At 44.4% G+C, this 22,417-nt stretch overlaps 1 protein-coding gene across 1 annotated transcript; it reads left to right on the forward strand.

Moving 5' to 3' along the window:
• The first annotated feature begins 1,605 nt into the window (after positions 1-1,605).
• LOC134356464 (11-beta-hydroxysteroid dehydrogenase type 2-like) lies at positions 1,606-14,898 on the forward strand. The gene is made up of 4 exons (XM_063067421.1): positions 1,606-1,805; positions 5,088-5,273; positions 6,892-7,029; positions 14,839-14,898. Exons 1-4 carry the CDS (start codon positions 1,736-1,738, stop codon positions 14,877-14,879), a joined length of 435 nt encoding a protein of 144 aa, XP_062923491.1. The 5' UTR covers positions 1,606-1,735; the 3' UTR covers positions 14,880-14,898.
• The last annotated feature ends 7,519 nt before the right edge of the window (positions 14,899-22,417 follow it).

The following is a 22,417-nucleotide window of genomic DNA, read 5'->3' on the forward strand; positions in this document are numbered from 1 at the left end:
TGGCTTGTAGATTCAGCAGGAGGCAGAAGTTGCCTCTGGACATCTTCCATTGAAAGAATGTGGAAGGCTTGGGTGAAGGAGAAATTGGGTCATCTGGGTATTTTTGGGCCGGTGGGAATTTAAAGGGACAAAGTTCAGAAAATAAAAGCCTGCTGGTTGTGTATGTGATTCTACCAAGTACATTAACTTGTTCCTTAATCTCCTTGAGCAGGGAGATGGAAGGCATCCAGTTTAATTATGTTAAGAATTGTGTGAAAAGAAAAAATCATTTAATGTACTTGTGTTAAAATGTCTCTAGCTTGGGCTAAAGGTCCCAGTGCTATGTAGTTGAAAGCAATCTTAGTCTGGGTAAATTGCATGTACAGACTTTGCTCATTGTCTCTCACCTTCAGGAAATTTGATTGGACACAGCTGGTTGAGTTGTCCTCATGACCACAGAGCCAGTTCCACATCCAGGATCATGCAAGATATTGTTCGCTCCTTTTGCTCCATGTGCCCAGGAGGCACTCAGGGGTACAATTAATCTTCGGGCATTAATATGGGATGAGAAGCAAAAAAAATCTCTTGCTAAATGACTGCTGTCCCTCATCCTCACCCGTATCAGTGGCTTCCACCTCTTGACACTTTCTCATTCCAGTCACTCGTGCCCAGTAATGGTGTTTCATTTTCTTGGTCCTTTGGCCCCTTGGTCAATAAACTTTCACTTTGTCCATCCACATGCTGTGTTCCAAAGCTACTTGCCACTCTTTTCCTTCCATGCCACCCCTTCCAACAATAAGCAAATGGACAGTAAAACTTGTGACGAGGCTTGATGCCTGGTGACAATGACCTGACCATGACAATGACCATGTCATTCCAGTTCGCCCTTTTGGGAGGCACTGATTTCTGGTCACTCTGAAAATGCTTTCAGCATCTTGATTGGCAGAGTGTTTAACTGTTTGGGTAGTTAAAACTCACTGTAAGGGTGCTGAATATTTAATCAGGTTAAATAGACTGCCTCTCTCTGGTAGAACGATAGTTATGGCAGCTGCTACAAATTCTGCTGGGATCCTGCACTGTCTTTTGTCAGCAAAATATTTTCTTTCTACAATGTGTCCCATCACTATTCTTGGATGTAGCAAATATACTTTATAATTTATACTTTATTGTCACCAAGCAATTGATACTAGAACGTACAATCATCACAGCCATATTTGATTCTGCGCTTCCCACTCCCTGGAGTACAAATCGATAGTAAATATTAAAAATGTAAATTATAAATCATAAATAGAAAATAAAAAATGGAAAGTAAGGCAGTGCAAAAAACCGAGAGGGAGGTCCGGATATTTAGAGGGTACAGCCCAGATCTGGGGCAGGATCCGTTCAGCAGTCTTATCACAGTTGGAAAGAAGCTGTTCCCAAATACAAAATAGAAATGTCCTAAATATTTTTTTTTATACATCAGCATAGAAATATGACTTCCAAACTAAAACTCTGGTATAATCTGGCAACAATTGCCAAACAAGCCAGAAGACAAATGCCAGAAATCTTGGATAACTGCTTAGTGTTACAATGCAAGCAGCTTTCTGACTGCTCTTAATATAACTCTTTAGGGTGTGATTCAGGTTTTGGAAAGACCATTGCTCAACATTTTGACTCGCTGGGCCTTCAAGTTTTTGCGACAGTACTGAATAAGGATGGACCAGGAGCAAGAGAACTACTTCAGTGCTGCTCAGAGCAGCTGACCTTAATCCAGATGGATCTCACTAAACCTGAAGATATTGACAAAGCCTTGCAGATCACAAAGGACAAGCTTGGTGAAAAAGGTGAGAGTTCATTAATTAGTCCAAATGTTCTGCCGCTTGCTCTGATTTGATCAATTGTGTTCAATTGAGGTTTGATTTGAGAGAATAAAGCAGGCCAAATTTTTCCATTGGAAGAGGAGAAATGTATATGAGGAGGCTCCAGCAATCAGATCTGGAATTAAATTCGTAAATCATGGATTTGGTGTCCATGGTGCCTCAGAGTGCAATAGTGATATCTCTCTATGAGAAGCATCTTTCAAGAATTTGTCAGATCACACCTGGAATACCGTGAGCATTCCTTACCTAACAAAGATGTGCTCCTTGGTGTTTTGGTTGTTGCAAAGGATATGCTGGCATTTGAGGAGGTTCATGAAAATAATCACAGGAATGAAAAGGTGAATGGGGAACATTCATTCCTGTACTCCTGTACTCACTGGAGTTTAGAAGAATAATGAGATTGCCCCATCAAATATCAAAAATCCTAGAGTGAACATGGAGAGAATGTTTCTTGTAATGGGTGAGTCTAGGACCAGAGGACACATTCTCAGAATAAAGGATGTTCCTTTGGAACAGAGATGAAGTATTTCTTTAGCCAGAGCGTAGTGAATCTGTGAAATTCATTGCCCCATAAAACTGTGGTGGCCAAGTCATTGCATATACTTAGAGCGGAGGTTGATAGGTTGTCAAAGGTTATGGGGAGAAGGCAGAAGAATGAGGTAGAAAGGGATAATGAATTGGCTACGATGGAATTGGAGACTTGATGGGCCAAATGGCCAAATCTGGTTCCTATGTCTTGTGGTCTTACTGTGTTTGCTGCTTGTCAGAGAAAATTGAAACTTGTATGTTCCAATGCAGCTACATTTTTTAAAAACTGTGGCTAAGTCTTCATACAAACAACCTCTGGCATTGAAAGCTAACAGCTAAATTTGTAGAACTTCTAACATTCAGATTTGCATCCCTACAATACCCAAAGCAGCCTGTGTAGAAACTCCACTTTGATTAGGATCTGGAGAGGACATCAGAGATGACAGAGATGAGAAATGTGATGTACAATTACTCAATGATTCATGACTACCCTGTACACTATTAGTGGTGTACTTTAACGATTGGAAACTTGCTGAGTTTATCATGGGAGACTAATCTCTTTTTGTCCTGTTTACAAGATAAATTATTGATCCCAAAGGAAATTTATGTCATATTAGCATTACAAGTGTACAGATATGCTAATGTACAAACATCAGAAGAGAAGCAAGAAGAAAAAGTTACCTCAACAGTCTAATAGGAGGGGTAATCACTTCCCCATCTATAGGTTGACTCATTGCAGCCTCTTACCCGAGGGTAAGAATAACCTCAAATAGAGCTCTTTGAAGAGCACAGTTGTCTTAATCTATTACTAAGTGCTCCTCTGCTCAGCCAAGGTAGCATGCAGGGTGAGAAATATTGTCCAAAATTGCCAGGATTTTCCGTTGGGTCCTTTGTTCTACCACAGCCTCCAGTGTGTTCAGTTTGACTCTTATAACAGAGCTAGCCTTTCTGATCAGTTTATTAAGCCTGGTAGCATCACCCATGTTGATGCCATTGCCCCAGGACACCACTGCGCTGAAGATTGGTACTGGTGACAACAGACTGGTAGAACATTAGGGAGAGGCCTGCAAACTCCAAAGGACCTCAGACTCCTCAGGAAGTAGAGGCGACTCTGGCCCTTCTTGTACACAGCTTGTGTTGGTGCCCCACTCAAGTCTGTCACCCAGCTGCACCCCCAGGTACTTGTAGGTCCTCACCACATCCACGTCCTCACATCAATAGTAACAGGGAGCAGTGCAGGCCTAGTCTTCCTAAGATCCATCGCCATCTCCTTTGTTTACTGATGTTGAGCTGCAGATGATTCATCTTGCAGCATTTGACAGTCCTCCACCAGCCCTGTATTCATCCTCCCTTCCTCCCTGTACACACCCAGCTATTGCTGAGTCATCAGAGAATTTCTGCAGATGACATGACTCCCTGTTGTCTGAGGTATACAAGGGAAACAAGAAGGGAGCCAATAAAGTTCCCTGAGGGGCTGCATTGCTGATATAGCCACCTCCGACACAGCTCTGAAGTGGCACATACTGTGTCCTGCCAGTCAGGTAGTCCGTTATCCAGGATACAATGGAAGTGCCAACCCGCATTGAATGGAGCTTTTCCTCCACCAATGAAGGCTGTGAGGTATTGAAGACACTAAGAAATCAAAAAACATGATCCTCACAGTGCCGTCCTGCTTAGATACAGGAACAGAATTAGGCCATTTGGCCCATTGTGTGCTCTGCTATTTCATCATGGCCGATCAATTTTCCTCTCAGCCCCAATCTCCTGCTTTCTCCCTGTATCCCTTCATGCCCTGACCAATCAAGAATCTATCAAGCTCTACTTTAAATATATATACTTGGCCTCCACAGCTGCCTGTGGCAAAGAATTTCACAGATTCACCACTCTGGCTAAAGAAATTCCTCATCGCTGTTCCAAAAGGATGCCCTCTTTTGAGGCTGTGTCCTCTGGTCTTAGACTCTCCCACCATAGGAAACATCTTCTCCACATCCACTCTATCAAGGCCTTTTCACCATTTGATTGGTTTCAATTAGGTCTCCACTCATTCTTCTGTATTCTAGTGAATACAGGCCCAGGATCATCAAATGCTCTTCGTTTGACAAGCCATTCAATCCTGGAATCATTTTTCCTCACCACACTCAACCTGCAAACTAGCTTCTAGGGAATTCTGCACAAGGACTCCCAAATCCCTTTGCACCTCTTTTTTTTTTGTATTTTCTAACCATTTAGAAAATAGCCACCCTTTCATTTCTCCTACCAAGCTGCCTGATCATATACTTCCCGACACTGTGTTGCATCTGCCACTTTGCCCATGCCTCTCTACTTCCTCAAAACTACCTGCCTCTCCCCTACCTTTGTCACATCTGCAAACTTTGTAACCAAGCCATATATTGCATCATCCAAATCACTGACAAGTGACATAAAAGGAATCAGTCCCAACACAGACCCCTGTGGAACATTAGTCACCAGCAGCCAACCGGACAGGGCTTCCTTATTCCCACACTTTACCTCCTGCCAATCAGCAAATGCTTTATCCATGCTAGAATCTTTCCTGTAATAAAACTTGTTGAAAAACTAATGACATTCTTAGGAAATCGTCTGTGCCTGTGATCTTTGATGTTGTCTCCAAACAGGTTTCAAAGCGGATGTTCAAGTGGTTATTCCAGATTCTGACTAAAGGGACATCTAATTTTCTTTCTTCCCCCCCTCCCACCCCAGGTCTATGGGGTTTAGTCAACAATGCTGGCAAGTGCATCAATATTAGTGATACTGAGCTCTCGGCTATGGACAATTACAGAGACTGTATGCAAATCAACTTCTTTGGTGCCGTGGCTATCACACAGGGCTTCCTTCCATTGATACGCAAAACAAAGGGAAGAATTGTGAATGTTTCCAGTCCAGTGGGTAAGTTGGAACGAGAATAAAACTTGCATGTGAACCAATCAATTCCTGCAACTGTGTGTGAGGGGTCTGTGCTCCGGAGACCACAGGGGTTTCCTCCGGGTGCTCTGGTTTCCTCCCACAGTCCAAAGACGTATGGGTAACTGGTTTAATTGGTAACGTGGGTGTAATTGCACAGCGTTGTCTCACCGGTTGGAAGGGGCCCATTACAGTGTTGTATCTCTAAATGAATTTTAAAATAATCAATTTGGGGAGATGGTCAATATGGCATGTACAGTGGATTCCAGTTAATTGGGACACATGGGACAATACATTTTGGCCCATTTAAGTGGCTGCCCCAGCTGGTCGAAGTTTCATGGAAATGGTTAAATGGATATAAGAAGACAAACTAGTGTTTAACTGTGTGACCAACTATGCATTTAAATTAAATACAGACTAATTATATCACTGCCAATACAACTACAGAACTATAAAACTGTATTAGTTCCTCCTGGTTATCGATAGAATAATTTCTCTAATGTTTACTGCTGTGTTTTCATTGTATATGAACAAAATCAGTGCTGATAATCAACTGCCTGCAGAAATGCTTTTGACAATTGCATCTGCCAAATCTTCATTGTAATGTTCGACCTGATTAACGATACTTTCAAATTCTTAGGTCCTAACTTGAAGTAATAAAATCGCTTCATTTTCATGTTGACAACACATTCCCAATGGTGAGCAGGGGGCAGCCACATCCGTCGCCACACATTCTGATGCTCGCAATGCCTGATTGAATAACTCAGAACGCAACAAGCAACAAAACAGTAAACGAGCTCTGATCCTTTCTCCCTCCTGCCCACATCATCCTTCAGTCCCAGCACCGGCTCCAGCCTCCAGCAGAATTCGGGTTTCAAACACTCCAGCGGACTCAGAGATTTGCAGGCCCTGCTCTGGCCAACGGGCCTCAATTTCCAGACTTCCATTTTGACCCTTGTGTCTTGATCCTTGGTGTCAGTTCCAGGACAAGCTAATCATGGAACACTAGGCCGTGAGCTCTGACCTCACTGATGGGACCCCAAACAAGCTTTGAACTCCAGTCCCACTGATTTGCAAACAGGGGTGGAGATGTTTTCAAACTTGTTCCTCCAACTCAACCTTAGAACCCATTGACAACTCACTGGGTCGGGGGGGGGGGGAGAGAGAGGGGAAGGGGACCTCATCCACCCTCAGATGCCAGCCTGACATTTGACCGTAGATGTTCCAGACCTGCATCACTCGCCTTCAAGCATGGAGCAAAGGCAGAGACTCCAGCCTGACATCTAATTCCCCCCATATCCCTGTCTCTAATCTCTAAACCGTCCCCTAGCTCCACTCTGACCCCCAAATAATCCTTATTGACCTAAGAAAGCAATTAAAGTAGAACAACTGAATCCAAGCATTGACCCAAAGCCGGTCACAGCTCAGCACCATCTTATCTTTTAAAAAAAACTTGGCTGATAGATATGAAAATTCTCCTAAATTTCTGATAGCATCACCTACTGACGAGGTTTCTACAAAAGAACCCAAATGCAGTGTTGCATTCCATCCTTTGCAATTATGAATAAAGATTTTAATCCTCTTGTTGTGCTTGTACCTTTAGGGGATTTTCCTTTACCGTATTTATCATCTTATGCTGCTTCAAAAGCTGCACTCTCCTTGTTCACAAGTATCTTGCGCCTGGAGTTGAGTAATTGGGGAGTGAAAGTCTGCACCATACTTCCTGGATTCTATAAAACGGGTACGTATTATATGGTAGAAGTGGTGTAAGATGGTACAGACCATACTTCAGTTCTTTGCATTCTTCAGCTCTGCATCTCCTAAACACTGGTCCAGGACTATGAATGATCCAAAATACCACGTTGATTTTTAAAAAATAAAAGTAACATGTCAAAGTGATATTGAGAGAATTGTTAAACAGGAGAAATTGCCTGAAGTATTGCCCACTTTACAATAACTTTAGCAAAGAAACAGAACGGTAGGGCCTTTAATAGTTTAAAGTTTGATTGAGGAAGTGTTGAAGGAACACTTGCCAGCTCTCAATCATAGAACTGATTTCCTTGGCACCAAGATCCCTGGCAGTTGCTGCCTAGTCCTTGCATTAATTGGCAGGAGGATCAGTGAACAGAAGCAAAGAGATAAGTATCTAAAGCCAGGAAGAGGATTAGGAAACATGTCCTTTAAATCGGCAGTCTGTGGATTGGAATTTGGTGCTCTAACTATTAAATGCGATTTGGTTAAATTCTCCAAGGAAAATTTGCAGGGGAGGTTGTGGAGGAGGAGAATGGCAATGCTCATTCAGAAGGGGAATGGACTCATTTGTGTTCTTAATGAATGATCCTGCCAGCTGCCTTTATCCGAGGAAGTTTAAAAATGAAACAGTACTCGGTGGTTAATTTTAATGCAAATTAATTGGATTCCGAGGCCAAGTGGACCCAGACACCATTGGTTGAGAAGGTAAAACATTCCTTTTGTCCTCTCCAACTCAGTGAATCGATTGGACGCAGTTTGCAATTTCAGATTCAGATTTATCCCATGCATATCAAAACAGTGAAATGCGTCATTCACTTGAACAACTCACACACCCAATGACATGCTGGGGGCAGCCTGCAAGTGTCGCCACATGTTCTGGTGCCAAGGTAGCATGCCCGCCCTCCTTGGCAGAGCAACGCAGCAAGTGACAAAATAACAATGGCAAAACAAGCCCCGTTCGTCACCTCCCCACCCACCCCCCGATTCCTACACATAAAGTCCTGTAACCCTAGGACAGGCAGCCTTCTGCCTCCAGCCTCTGGCGTTCTTGTAGGTTCATACATTGGGCCTTTGACTTCCTCGGCCGATTGAGAATTGCAAACTCCGTGCTCCAGCCACCTGGCCTCGACTGCTGATCGACCTTTGATCTTCTGATCGACCCGGACTCATCGATGGTGACAACTGAGAGCCCAAACTCCAGGCATCAAACACCAGTCCCGCTCATGATAAGACCCAAATACTAGGCCTTGAACTCCAATCTCACTGATCTGCATACCTAAGGTGTCACCAGTCGTTGTGCCTCCTTCCCACAAGGAACTCCGATTGTGGGAGCAACTCACTGACCTGGCTTTGAAAATGACTACACTCCTTCCATCTGCCTGGACTACTGCTTCGGCGTTTTCTTTAAGAATCACTATAGTTGTGTGCTATAAATACCAAGCCTCTTTAAGCCAGAATAATAGTTCAGCACAGACTAGATGGGCCAAAGGGCCTGTTTCTGTGCCGTGGTGTTCGATGACTCTATACAGTCTGGCTGCAGGGCCTTTAGCCAGAGTCCGTGCCAACCATCAACTCGTCCATTTACACTAATCCTACATTAACCCTTTTTCGGCTCACAATCCTGAATAATTTACCAGTGTCAATCCACAAACCTGCCTGCCACTCTTGTAATCCTTCAATTCTTATTAATCTAGTCATAACCCAAACATTGCAGCTACAGAGAAACTATTACATGAGCAATGAACCCTTTCCCAGGGCGTTACACTCTTCCCCGGCCCCCTCCCCCCACCAAATTTGTCATGTCCTCATGACATTGAGATAATTCGCTAACTCTTCCTGGAAAACACAAAGTCCAATCCAGGTGTAAAAGGCAGTGACATGGTTTCCCAACACAGTAAGAGTCACACTCTGTTCCCCTGGTGCTACGTAGGCCAGCCTATCTGGTGGTCTCCTAATTCTCTGAGACCTCCGCACCCCCTCACCTAACTCAGGTTCAGACACAACTGGGGATACTTCCAGTCTACTTGGTGAGGCTTCCCCTGACCTATCACTCGTGCCCAACCGCAACTCGGACCCCTCGGTCCCGTGGCCAAGCCCCGCTTCATCCCTTGCAGGGTCCTGCTGCAACCCAGGCTGCCCACAGATAGACACCACCCCCCCACTTCACCTGAATCAGCGGGAGAAGGCTCTTCCTCAATCAATGGGAAGCTAGCAAAAAGCAGTGTATATCACACATACAGGTCCTCATCCTCCAAATCAGTATCCCTCTCAGGGGTGGGGGCGAGCCTAACCTCTCCTGCTGTGGGCCTTGCACTTGCCCCGCTTTTCCACAGAGTCTTCTTACTAGGTGTAGGCTCCATGTCGGGCTCTTGGTCTACCCTTACCTCTTGTCCCAGGGGCAGCAGGTGGTTCCAATAAAGAATCTTGTCAGGCCCATTCCCTTCCTCTGGTTTCACCCTGAAAACCGGTAGGTTTGGCATTTGACTCTCCACCACATAGAGCTTAGCCGCCCAGCCGTCAGCCAACTTATGTTTCCCAGCTGGCCCCAAATTCCTTATGAGGACTCGGTCTCCCGGCAGGAGTTGGAAGAACCTCATCTCTTGACCAAACCACCTCTTATTCCTTGATTCTGCTTGGCAGCCATGATCCCAGCTAATTCATAAGCCCTTTTCAGCTCTCTTCTTATGTCAGACACATACTTCAGATTAATCTTCAGTGGTAAGCCGCCCTCATCAGTCCCAAAACAAAGGTGAATGGGCAACCTCGCCTCACACCCAAACATCAGATAGTATGGTGAGTACCAGGTAGCTTCATTTCCAGTACAGTTGTAACAGTGGACCAGATGTCCAATATGTTGTCTCCACTTGCTCTTCTTGCTGACCTTCAGTGTCCCGAGCATGTCTAGCAAGGTCTGATTAAACCTCTCGGATGATAGGGCGTGGTCCTGAACTTCTCGATTCCACGCATAGCCAGTAACTCATGGATGAGTCTGCTCTCGAAGTCCCATCCCTGATCACTACGTATCCACTTGGGAAGACCATAATAAACAAAATACTTCTCCCATAACACTTTGGCCACCGTGGTCGCCCTCTGGTCCTTTGGTAGGAAAAGCCTGTGCATATCTAGTGTAGTGGTCTGTGATGGTTAAGACATTCGCCGTCTTGCTGGCATCGGGTTCTATTGACAGGAAATCCACACACACCAGGTCCAGGGGCCCCGCACTCTGCAAGTGGGACAACGGAGCTGCCCACATAAGCAGTGTCTTCCACTGCATGCATTGAATGTATGACTTGCAGTACTCTTCAACCTCCGACTTCATTCAGGGCCAGTAAGACCGGTCTCTGAGCAATGCATAGGTCTTTTCAACCCCTAAATGTCCAGATTCATCATGAAGTGACTTCAACGCAATCCTCTGATACTTCTTGGCAGAACCAGCTGGCAACGCTGAGGTTGGTCCGGGGGTGACGTGACCCGGTATAGGATCTGGTTCCACAACTCCAACCGAGACCATTCTCTCAGTAATGGAGGAAACAGGGTGTGTTTCGGCTTCTCCTCCTGAGCCATGTCTCCCTTCTCGACCACTGACCAAGTGTTACCGATGGCACTTCCCCAGAACTCATTCCGGCAGCTGATCTGTCTTTAGAACAGTCTGTTTACAGTAAACTTGGGAATGGCGTCATCTTCAGAAGTTTTCTGATGACTCTGCCATAGTTGGATGCATCAGCAAGGGAGATGAGGCTGAGTACAGGGCTACAGTAGGAAACTTTGTCACATGCTGTGAGCAGAATTTATCTGCAGCTTAATGTGAAAAAGACTAAGGAGCTGGTAGTAGACCTGAGGAGAGCTAAGTTACCAGTGACCCCTGTTTCCAACCAGGGCGTCAGTGTGGACATGGTGGAGGATTACAAATACCTGGGGATATGAATTGACAATAAACTGGACTGGTCAAAGAACACTGAGGCTGTCTACAAGAAGGGTCAGAGCCGTCTCTATTTCTTGAGGAGACTGAGGTCCTGTAAAATCTGTCGGACGATGCTGAGGATGTTCTGTGAGTCTGTGGTGGCCAGTGCTATCATGTTTGCTGTTGTGTGCTGGGGCAGCAGGCTGAGGGTAGCAGACACCAACAGAATCAACAAACTCATTCGTAAGGCCAGTGATGTTGTGGGGATGGAACTGGACTCTCTCACGGTGGTGTCTGAAAAGAGGATGCTGTCTAAGTTGCATGCCATCTTGGACAATGTCTCCCATCCACTACATAATGTACTGGTTGGGCACAGGAGTACATTCAGCCAGAGACTCATTCCACCGAGATGCAGCACAGAGCGTCATAGGAAGCCATTACTGCCTGTGGCCATCAAACGTTACAACTCTTCCCTTGGAGGGTCAGACACCCTGAGCCGATAGGCTGGTCCTGGACTTATTTCATAATTTACTGGCATAATTTACATATTACTATTTAACTATTTATGGTTCTATTACTATTTATTATTTAGGTGCAACTGTAACGAAAACCAATTTCCCCCGGGATCAATATGACTATGACTATCAGAAGCTCCCAACTGATTTACTGCTCGATCCTGCCCTTCCTTTCCCTCTGCCTTCATGGTGATGGCAAACTGATACATGGCCTTCACCCCCAGGGCAGGAACGCTCTCCCACTCATCCTCCCTGTCCAGTCCCTCATGCACCTGTCAGAACAAAGCATCAGCGTCAATGCTCCTACTTCCCAGCTGGTACTTCATGCTGAAATCATAGGCAGGCAACACCACCAACCACTAATGGCCTGTGCCATCCATTTTCACTGAGGTCAGGATATAAGTTAGGGGGTTGTTGTCTGTCCTCACCTCAAACCTGGCCCCATAGGGATAGTCACTCAGCTTATCCACCACTGCCCATTTCAATGCCAGAAACTCCAACTTGTGCGTGGGATAGTTTTTATTCCAGAGGGCAACACTCCAGCTGACAATTGCAGCGGGTCTCAACCAGGTGTCCTGATCTTGATGCAGGATGCCCCCTAAACCCTCTTGGCTGGCATCCATGTACAGTACATAGGGCAATCGGGGGTCCGCAAAAGCCAGCACCAGCACCTGGGTCAGCAGCTCCTTCAGTGACAAAGGCATCCTCACATTTTGCATCCCACCTCAGTCCAAAGGGTTCCGACAGGCTAAGGCACTGTCCACCCTCCTGTCCTCTTTTTATTTCCCCTCCCTTTCTTCCCCAAGGGAGGGTAACAGCATAGAAGCCGATTCGATGGGTAACTCACATTCACGTAGACTTTCACAAACCTCCGATAGTAACCACAGAACCCTAAGAAGGAACACAGAGCTCTCACAGTCTGGGGTCTTGGCCAAGTGGTAACCGCCTCTATCTTAGCCAGATCTGTAGCTACTCCATCCCATGAGACTAGGTGCTGAACATAGCTAACAGACGTTTGGCAGAACTGGCACTTGTCCAGGGAAAGTCTTAACCCTTCAGCTTTCAGGTGGCCCAGCACCTTCAGCAGCATCGCTCCAAGGTGGATCCAAACTCTGAGGTCATCCAGATACACCAACACTTCAAGCAAGTTCATATCCCCCATCGTCTTCTCCATGACCCACTGGAAGATTGCAGGAGCTCCTGATATGCCCTGGGACATCCTGTCGAACTGGAAGAATCCCAGGTGACATATAAATGCCGTCTTCTCTTTGTTAGCCTCACTCGTGGGGACCTGGTAACATCCACTTTTCCGGTTCAGCACACTGAACCACTTCGCACCACTCAGGCAGGCCAGTGCATCTTCGACCCTTGGGACCGTATACTGGTCAGGAACGGTGCACCTGTTCAGAGTCCTATAGTCCACACACATTCCCATTCTTCTTCCAGGCCAATACTATTGGGGACGCATAGGGGCTTCAGGACTCGGTGATGATCCCAGCTTCCTTCAACTTACGCAAATGCTGCCGAACATCCTCCACCTCTGCAGGGGCCAGTCGCCATGACCTTTCTCTGAACAGGGTGTCGTCGGTCACCCGGATAGTGTGACGAGTGCTCTTGGAACAACCCACATCAAACTCATCAGTGGAAAAGACATCCTCAACATCTTCTCTACCAACCTGCAGGAGCCAGGGAGTTCCCGAAGTTGAATGACTCAGCGGTCAAATTTCCCCCTTTTTCCAACAGCTTCTCCCTAATTGTCTCAGAGGGACACTAGATATTGCCATCACTGGAAACAAATGCGCCAGGGGCATCCCTCGCTTGAAGGTGACCTCCCTCTTTGTAGTGTTCCTGACGATCACTGCCATCCTGCTCACCTGTACAACCGAGGGCTTCTGTAATTCGGGCCTCACCAGTTCCCCAGCAGGAAATCCCGACTCCCCACGTGGTCTTCTAGAGCGTCCACTAAGAGGGCTTTGCCCTCAGGCACTCTGGGGAAATTTGGGTGTCCCCATCACTCTCGCTACTTCACCAGGCCATACCACCATTGGCTTCGACTGGGTGAACCACAAAGTCCCTCGTTTCAATTCGGTACCTGGCCCAATGCAGCCACGCACTTCCTCAAAGTAGCTCGAAACACCGGGTGCACGGACAATGTTCCCAGAAAGCTCTCGCCAGCCTTTTCCTTGCGGGCCCCCATGAGCCTCCTCACAAGAGAGGTGTTGGTTCCCACCAGAAGTGAAACGCCGTCTGTCTCAACAGGGTCTGGACAAACCAGCTCTAATGTATCAAGGACCTCAGACACTCTCACATCAGGCTCCGAGAGCTCCAGCTTCACTGGCAAATACCCGTCATATGGTAATCACCAGCACTGAGACCCCAGATCTCCAGTGCACTGAATGGTGTCAAGAATAAATGCTTCAGAAACCAGTTGTAAAACGAACAGTACAGTAACGTGATCTGTAAACTGGTTTTGAGTATGGCATTAGCATAAATGCCCTCTATCCGTAGCGACACACTGGAGCATGGTAACACTAAACCTTTAGGAACAGGGTCTTCGGTTTCGGGGGTTCCTTGGTACATTGTTGGGAATGCGTTCCCCCAGAGACACGAGGCCGTTCCCTCACTGAGTGTCCTCTAAGTTTTCCCAACAACTCTCCCCTGCTGAGGTACCTGGGGGCTCACTCTCCTTCTGCCGTGACACCTGCTGCCAGCAGCCCTCCGCGTTGTCTGTCCCCTTAGGGGGTCATATGGGGAGTCACACCCGCTGATAACGGCTGACATATCCCTGTTCTGAACTCGGTCACAATCTCCTTTACCGCTCCCCGTGGTAACTTCGCTGCAGAGGACCACTACCGATGACTCCTACCCTGCTGATGGAGGCCTCCTGTGCTTTTGACACGTTCTCCTCTTCCCGTACCTCTCTGATCAGCTCCTCAAAAGATGGAGGGGGACACGTCTTACGAGACTGTCAGAGACCCCAAGCAATCAGGTCCTGGAACTGGGCACCCCTGGCTATCTGGTCCATTCTTAACCGATCCACCTCAGCTGCCTGAGTTACCCCTCTGTGCTGCAAGCAATTTAGCTGCCTCCGTAGCCGAAAAATATAAGCATAAAGCTACTCCCCCTTCTCCTGCCAAATGTTCTGAAACCCTGCCATGAGCTTCACTGGGCTTCCTGCTGGGCCAAAAGCATTGTCCAGTGCTTGCATGTAATTGACAGCTGTCGCTACGGGATACTGTAACCTGACAGCTGTCACAACGTCAGTGGCCCGCCCACTCAAACTCTCAACCAATCCCTGTCGCTTTATGTCATCAGAGCACTGCTACTCCTCTAACCACTGAAGTCTGCTCCGCCCAAGCCTCATTCTCCTCTTCCCCTTTAGGGGTGGGCGTTATTCCAGAGAATGGGCAGAGCCTGCCATAGCTGGGACTTTGAACCTGGGCATTCTTCCATTTACTCTCCAGAGAGGTAAGGGCGGATACTACCTCAGAATTCTCACTCTCCCCTGGGGGACGGGGACTAATTAGACATTCTAAATCTGACCACTCCTTCCGCTCACTCCTCAGAAATGATAGAACCCTGCCTTTGAAATCTCCACCACCAGCTATCGTTATGTCAGCGCTGGTCTGCAGTAAAATGAGAGCTGCGCCCACCATTTCATCAAACCTCCACCCTGCAATCACAACTTTAACAGTACTTAATAGGTGAATTAACAATTCATCCAGAGTACGAATATCTACCCCACTGGTTCAAGTCTTAGGATAATCACACAGCATCCAACGAAATCAATCCCAGACGAGCCCCCACAATTGTATCTCTCAGTTTGGCTAGCGGCTTAATCTAGGGGAAGGCAGCCATCAGCCCAGCCAAGCTTAAGAAATCTTGTTTGGGTGGATGCCACGCGATATGTCCCTTGTTACAAATCAGTACCACGAAATAACAAATGGTACACAATATGTGATTAAATGATTGAGCTTTATAATTCTTAATTTGACTGCATGGTTAGTAAAGAAACAAAACAAAGAAAAGGGCCCATTCTCATGAAACAGTCTAATGGCGCAATGTTAGAGCTCACTGTTCAATCCACTGGTTCCCCGTCGACTGACCTCTGAGAGTAGCCAACCCTCGGACCCTCACTCCAAGTCCACTCCATCTGGCGGTCTACCAACTCTTTCCATTTGCACTTTCCCTCCTTATTTCTCCCTGGCAAAAGACCGTGAAATCCCTGCTCCCAGACCCACAAGAAAGAACAACATGCCTCTCATTGGATAGCCCACATTCCAAAGCCCCATTATCTCTAGTCATAACCCAAGCATTGCAGCTACAGAGAAACTTTTACGTTAGCAGTGAAACCTTGCAGCACGTTACATTAATGTGGCATAATTTACAGGTTGCAATATTATGCAACACACCAATTTGTTGTGTGAAGCCAAGGTATTCAGACCTCAAAGAATTTGCTTTAAACTGGGCGGGAGAACCATCCACTACAGACCCGGCACAGGCCCTCGGTCAATTGATACAGCAGCAGAATGTCTCGGGAGTGAGTTAAGCCGAGACCTCTCTATCATAAAAATCTATCCATACTGCTCTGAGATCCTGGTGTCTCTGACAAGGATTTTGGCTTTGGGGCGTTAAGCAGAATGAGCCTATCTGTTTATAGACTGATAGATGTTGTGAAAACAAGATACCACTTTGCCTCACTGTGTTGCAGGAACATTGACGTTTCTCAACAGCTGTATAATGAATCAACTGAGGCATTGTGCTGTTGAGCTGAAAGAATACTCAGTAGAAACATATTTATCGGACCTGTCTAGACAGTGCCGATGGGCAAGTTCTACTTGTATGCTGTATTTGGATATTATTTCAGTGCCCGATTCCATAATATCTGCTTACTGAGGCATATTGCGCATAATACATTTACTACAATATGTAGTAAACCTGTATATAAAATAACTAAGTATGTTCAGCTATTCTTGGGCCATTTTTTAGGCATGCTGAAGAGTATAAATGGTTGTAAAACTAGGAAGTTGCCATTCTAGTGAGCTCTTGTCAGCCTTTCATCAATATCAAAGGCTGGTCACTAAATCATTCTGTATAAATTGATTTTTCTTGCTGCATGGAATTGGGGATTTTTATCACTGCTTTGGCTGGCATCTGACCATTTATTTTCACGTAGCCATTTTCATAATGTGGCTGTACTTACAGCAGGAGATGCTGACTGAAAGCTCCCTTCGGAGTAATTCGGGTGAGAAGGAACTGCTAAGCAGCATAGACCACTCGACATTGAGATTCAATTCATCAAAAGCACGGTGCTATTTAATTTTGTGTTGCATGTGAAAACAACTTGAGAGAGAGTTTATTATCTGCACACTATCGGCAGGAGACCTGTCTATTGAGAATGCATTAGATGTTGGGACGCACACAGTGGCTTCAAGAATCCAGATGCACCAGCAGAGCTGCTGGCCTGTCAGAAAGTTTCATCATTTGATTATCAGAACATATCAAAGGGCTACTTGGACCTGTGAGCAAAGGTCCAGTGTGCATCTTAATGAGGGCTTCTGAACTCCATGCTCTCCAAACAGAATGATTTGTAGTAACCAATTGACAGCCTCCTGCATTGGTCAAAGACCAAGTGGAATGTGCTCAAACTGAAATGTTCTGGTCTCGCAATCGCTTTTGGAGCTCTTTGTAAATTATTGTTGGCAACTGTTTCTTGCACATCAGCTCACCATGTGATCTACAGTAATTCTGTTTTGTGTGAGCAAATGCCAAATTGTATGTATTTTTAGCTCTTCTATTTATGGAATAGAAAATGTGTAATTTTCCTGCTTGCTTTTATAGTCAGTGTTATATAGCCCTTCACCCCAACTCGTCCAAGCTGACAAAATTGTCTCCCTCAAAGAGTCTTGTTTTTATGCCATTGTTCTGCCTGGAGAGATCCATTACATTCCAGTGATGTTTTATCTGAAAGCTCAGTTAACTTATTCAAACCAGCTCCTTTGGTTGTGTGTAGATCTGGTCACTGCATTACAGGAAGGATGGGGACAATTTGGAGAGGGTGCAGAAGAGATTTACCAGGTATAGCCTGGATTAGGGAATATTAGCTTTAAGGAGAGGTTAGACAAACTCTCTGGATTATCAGAGGCTGAGGGGGAACCAAATGAAGTATGTAGCATCATGAGGGGTATAGATGGGGTAGATATTAAAATTATTTTCCCAGGGAGAAGGGAAATGTCAAATGATAGAGGCATAGTTTTATTTCCTAATTAATCCTCTATTTTCCCCTTGTTGAGTTTTCTCTTCTATTTTTTGTGTGGGCTGGTGCAAAATGTCGGTCAATCCTTAATTCCCCAAGCTGGCTTCTGCACTGCCCTGACAGGTCTGTGATCAGTGCCATTCCGCAAGTCAGTGCTGGTACCCCTACGCTTCAGAGGCCTACGTAAACGATTTGATTGAAAATATAGGTGGGGTGGCTCGTTGGAAATGTAGGCAGTGGACTGGCAGCCGGAATTTGATCCAGGCAAGTAAGGAGTGTTGCAGTTTGAAAGGTCTAATGTAAGGGGTAAATGGACAACGGGAGGGTCCTTCAGAACACTGATAACTGGGGATTTGTGGGAGCAAATCCATAGCTCTCAAAGTGGCAATGTAGTTGGTACAGAGGGTGTATTGACGTGCTTACCTACATCAGGGTGTTGAGTATAAAAGGTGGAAAGTCCTACTGCAGCTGTGTAAAACTTTGGTCAAGTCCCAATTCAGGTACTGTGTGCATTCTGGTCACTGCATTACAGGAAGGATGTGGACAATTTGGAGAGGGTGCAGAAGAGGTTTACCAGGTATTGCCTGGATTAGGGAGTATTAGCTTTAAGGAGAGGTTAGACAAACCTGGAATATTTTCTCTGGACTAGCAGAGCCTGAGGGGCAAGCAAATAAAGTTGTAGTATCATGAGGGGTATAGATGGGGTAGATATTAAGGTTGTTTTCCCAGAGTGGAAATGTCAAATGCTAATGGGCATAACTTTGTGATGGTGGGGATGAGGTTAAAAGACATCTGTGAGGCAAGTTTTGTCTATATATATTAATCGGTGCCTGGAATGTGTTGCCAGGGGATATAAAAGCAAAATGCAAGAGGTATTTGGACAGGCACATGTGTAGGCATGGAATGCTGGGATATGGACCATAGGTAGGCAGGGAATGCTGGGATATGGGCCCTGTGTAGGCAGGGAATGCTGGGATATGGACCATGTGTAGGCAGACTGACATCTTGCTTGGCACAGCCACCATGGACTGAAAGTCTGTTCAGTTCTCCATGTTGTATGTTCTAAAGACCTTTTTAACTGAGTTTGTTTCCACTTCCTGAATTTCATTTGGGTCCCATCTATCAACCATTGGAATTTCCCTATAATACTTGTACTTGTACTTGGTATTTGAGGTTTAGGGGAGGTAAATGATCTCAGTGAAGAGTTGAAGTGATGCAGTATCTTGAAACGTGATGTACAGGAAATAAAATCTATTAGCAGCAGTAAGGGTAGATATTGAGAGCTGAGATAATGGTGACAATCAAACAGATGAAGTTTGTTGGTGCTACCAGGACAGGTCCATGTCTATATTGCTGAGGTTGTCAGCTTTGTACTTTAGTGATTATTGAAAGCTTTATTCAACAATGCATAAGCCGAAGTTTCTACTGTACTTTCAATCAAGTCAAAAGAATGCAGCAGCTGAGAATCTGAAGGAGTTCTGGATTAGAGCTAGATCATTCTATCAGTGTCGTCATTGTATGAGAAGCAGAGATGCTGCCCCAGTTTACACCTTCTCCCTGCCAGCATGTGGGTTTTCTGCAGATGCTAGAGTTGCCTCTTGTGCCCCAAAGATGTGCCGGTTGGTAGGTTAACTGGTTGCTGGAAACTTCCGCTGGTGAATAAGTAAGGAGTATAATCAGGGGAGAGTTGATGGGAAATTATGAGCATATGATTAGTTTCATGGTGTAATTAGAAGGCTTGGGCTCTTTGTGCCAGAAAGACCTGTCACTGTGCTGTATCACTCAATAAAACTTTTAAAACAAAATTGGATTACAGCAAGTGGATGTTTGGTTATTGGTATGGGTTTGTTTCTGTAATGCATGATAATGGCATTTGCCGATTTATTAATGTTACTGCCTAGGATCCATCTCATTTTGGTGCTGGCAAAAGGCAGTATCTATTTTGTGGGGGGGAAAGAAGTATACTTTTATGTTCTGTTGGTTATACTGTTCAGTTTTTGTCATGTCGATCTTTCAGCTACATTGTATAATCCTGAATACTGGAAAAAACAAGTGCACCACCTCATGAAAGACATTTCTACAGAACTGCTGCAGGACTATGGAGAAGACTATATACTAGAAACAACGGACCTGTTCCTGAGGAACATCACCACTGCCGAAGAGGACTTGAGTCCAGTGGTTGAAAGCATCACAGATGCCATCCTGTCTTCAAATCCAAAGTTAAAGTATTATGCTGGAAAGAAGGTTATCATTATGTACATTCTGTTTTGTATTTTACCAACATCATTAAGTGATTTCATCTTCAGCAGGTTTTTCCTATTTAAGAAAGTCTTACCAAAAGCTTTACAAAAATAGGCTGCGATGGGAAAAGTCCAGAAATGAATATTTTCTTAAGTAGTTGGTTTTGATAATTCTCAATGTATTAATTTCTCACTTGATTTGGAAGTTATGAACATGTGTGACTGGAACTAATGAAGGTGGATGTGGACAAATGGGACCAATTTTCACCTTCATTTCTGGGTAATATTCTGATGGGTCAGATTGTCAAGCTGTGGTTAAAATCTAATCCCGCCCAGTGAGGTTTAGGATTCATTCCAATAGATGGTACAGATGAAAATTACCAAACATATGATGCTTGGGCATTTTATATTTAAAATGCCGGGTATTGGTTTCACATAACTCCATCCCCAGTCAATGATTACACAATCTTCCATGTTTACAGTACTGTATGTGTTGCTTGAATTGTGCCGCATCCACTGAATTGACTCATTGATAGTGTGGGGACTATGAAAGGTCAAACTCCAATGCAGTTTTGACTACAAGCAATTGCAAAATAGCATCTGCAATTAAGTTCAACATAAATTCTAAAACAATTTTTGTACAACATTCTCTTGCTGCAGACTAAATTATTAGGAAAATTTGTGATGTTTCAACAAGTTGTTTAAATAATCAACCTGTTGTATAGCCAAAGACTCCTGGAAATCATTGTCTACAAACAGCTTTCTAAGAATTTTGTATAATGGCTAATAATTTTCTACATATAAGAAAGACAGAGTTGGGTGTCATGTCTGGAAGCCTCTCTAGTCAGAAGTAATCAGTAATGTTACAGGAAACGCTAATCAATACAAGCCCAAAGAGGGAATATTCTTTTTATAATCCCGAACCAATGCTTAAGACTGCATTTGCAAGGAAAATTTACACCTGGGATTGGACATAAATTACAGCAAACAAGTTTATATTTGTGTACCATTGCTGCTTGTTACTTATTGCCAAATGTCCTTTGAGGCTGAACTATCTGTTATGAATCTTAAAAGTATCAAATAAAACCGGATGTGGAAGGTACTGTATAACAAAAAATAATGGCATAAAAATTGCATTGGCTGTTACTGCGGTCTTTTGTTATGTATACTGGCAATACATTTATTTGTTTGTATATTGAACGGATACATTTCGTCATCTTTGCCAAAGTTGTGTATTTATCATGAATTGTAATGAAGGCTAATTGTAATTGATAATGAGGGCTCTTGGTTCAGTCATTAACGTTTGCAAAAAAAGTATTGATATCCTTGGGGGTGGTTTAGTGTTTCTTAATGGGTGCGACAGCTTGCATGGAAAGTTAAACTTTGATATTTGACCTCTTTAAGACTGATTTATGAATGTTCTGAAATAAATTCAGCAAATGGAGAATGACCTTTTCTGTTTCACTAACGTCCCTTTCATACCCGCAAGTTACTTCAGAAATGCATATAAATCTTCCAGGCTTGAATGTAACTCTATCTTGATTAACAATAAGTTTAGGGTGGAATCAAAAATGCCAATGGCTTGAAAGCATGAAAATGGAAGTCCATAATACAACTTCAGTTTTGTTTAGGAGTATTTCGACTTAAAAATGAGTCAAGTTGCTTTATATTTAACACGTTTGTTTTTGCTTCCCAAGATGAAAAAAATATTACTTCTGAAACAAAAAAGCATGTACCATCATGAGGGTTTATAATTCATAATTTATTTTGGAACTGAATCCTATATTATTCACATACCACCATAGATCTTGTAACAGCATGAATAATGCTCTTTAGATCACAAATCTTGTAACAGCATGAAGAATAATCTTGGGTGATGCTGTATTTTGTGTAATGAATGAACTATATGATCAATGGATAGAGGGTAAGTATTCCATTCCATATTTTGTGATCCTGAAAACTCCTTCAAAAGAGGACACAAATTGACCACTTGGCTCTATTAGATCAACGAATTTAAAAGCTTTGATAACTTTATTATCAAACTACATATTTCTCTTCTGAGATTTATTTTTCTTGTGGGCATACACGTAAATCCAAGAAACATAATTGGATCAACGAAAGATCGCACCCAACCAGATGGGCAAACAACCAAGGTGTGAGAGACGAAACTCTGTGCAAATACAAAAGTGGGAAAAAGTAATAATAAATATTGAACATGAAAAGTCCTTGAAAATGACTCCATAGGTTGAGGAAACATTTCAGTGATGGAGCGAGTGAAGTTATCTCCCTTTGGTTCAAAAGCCAGATGGTTGAGGGGTAATAACTGTTCCTGAACCTGGTGCTGTGGGTTTTGAGGCTCCTCTGCCACCTTCCTGCTGGCAGCAGCGAAGACAGCATAGTCTTGGGTGGTGGGAGTTCAAGATGTATGCTGCTTTTCTGCAACAGTACTCCATGGAGATGTGCTC

The sequence above is a fragment of the Mobula hypostoma genome, chromosome 14, assembly GCF_963921235.1.
Source record: "Mobula hypostoma chromosome 14, sMobHyp1.1, whole genome shotgun sequence".
Taxonomy (NCBI): domain Eukaryota; kingdom Metazoa; phylum Chordata; class Chondrichthyes; order Myliobatiformes; family Myliobatidae; genus Mobula; species Mobula hypostoma.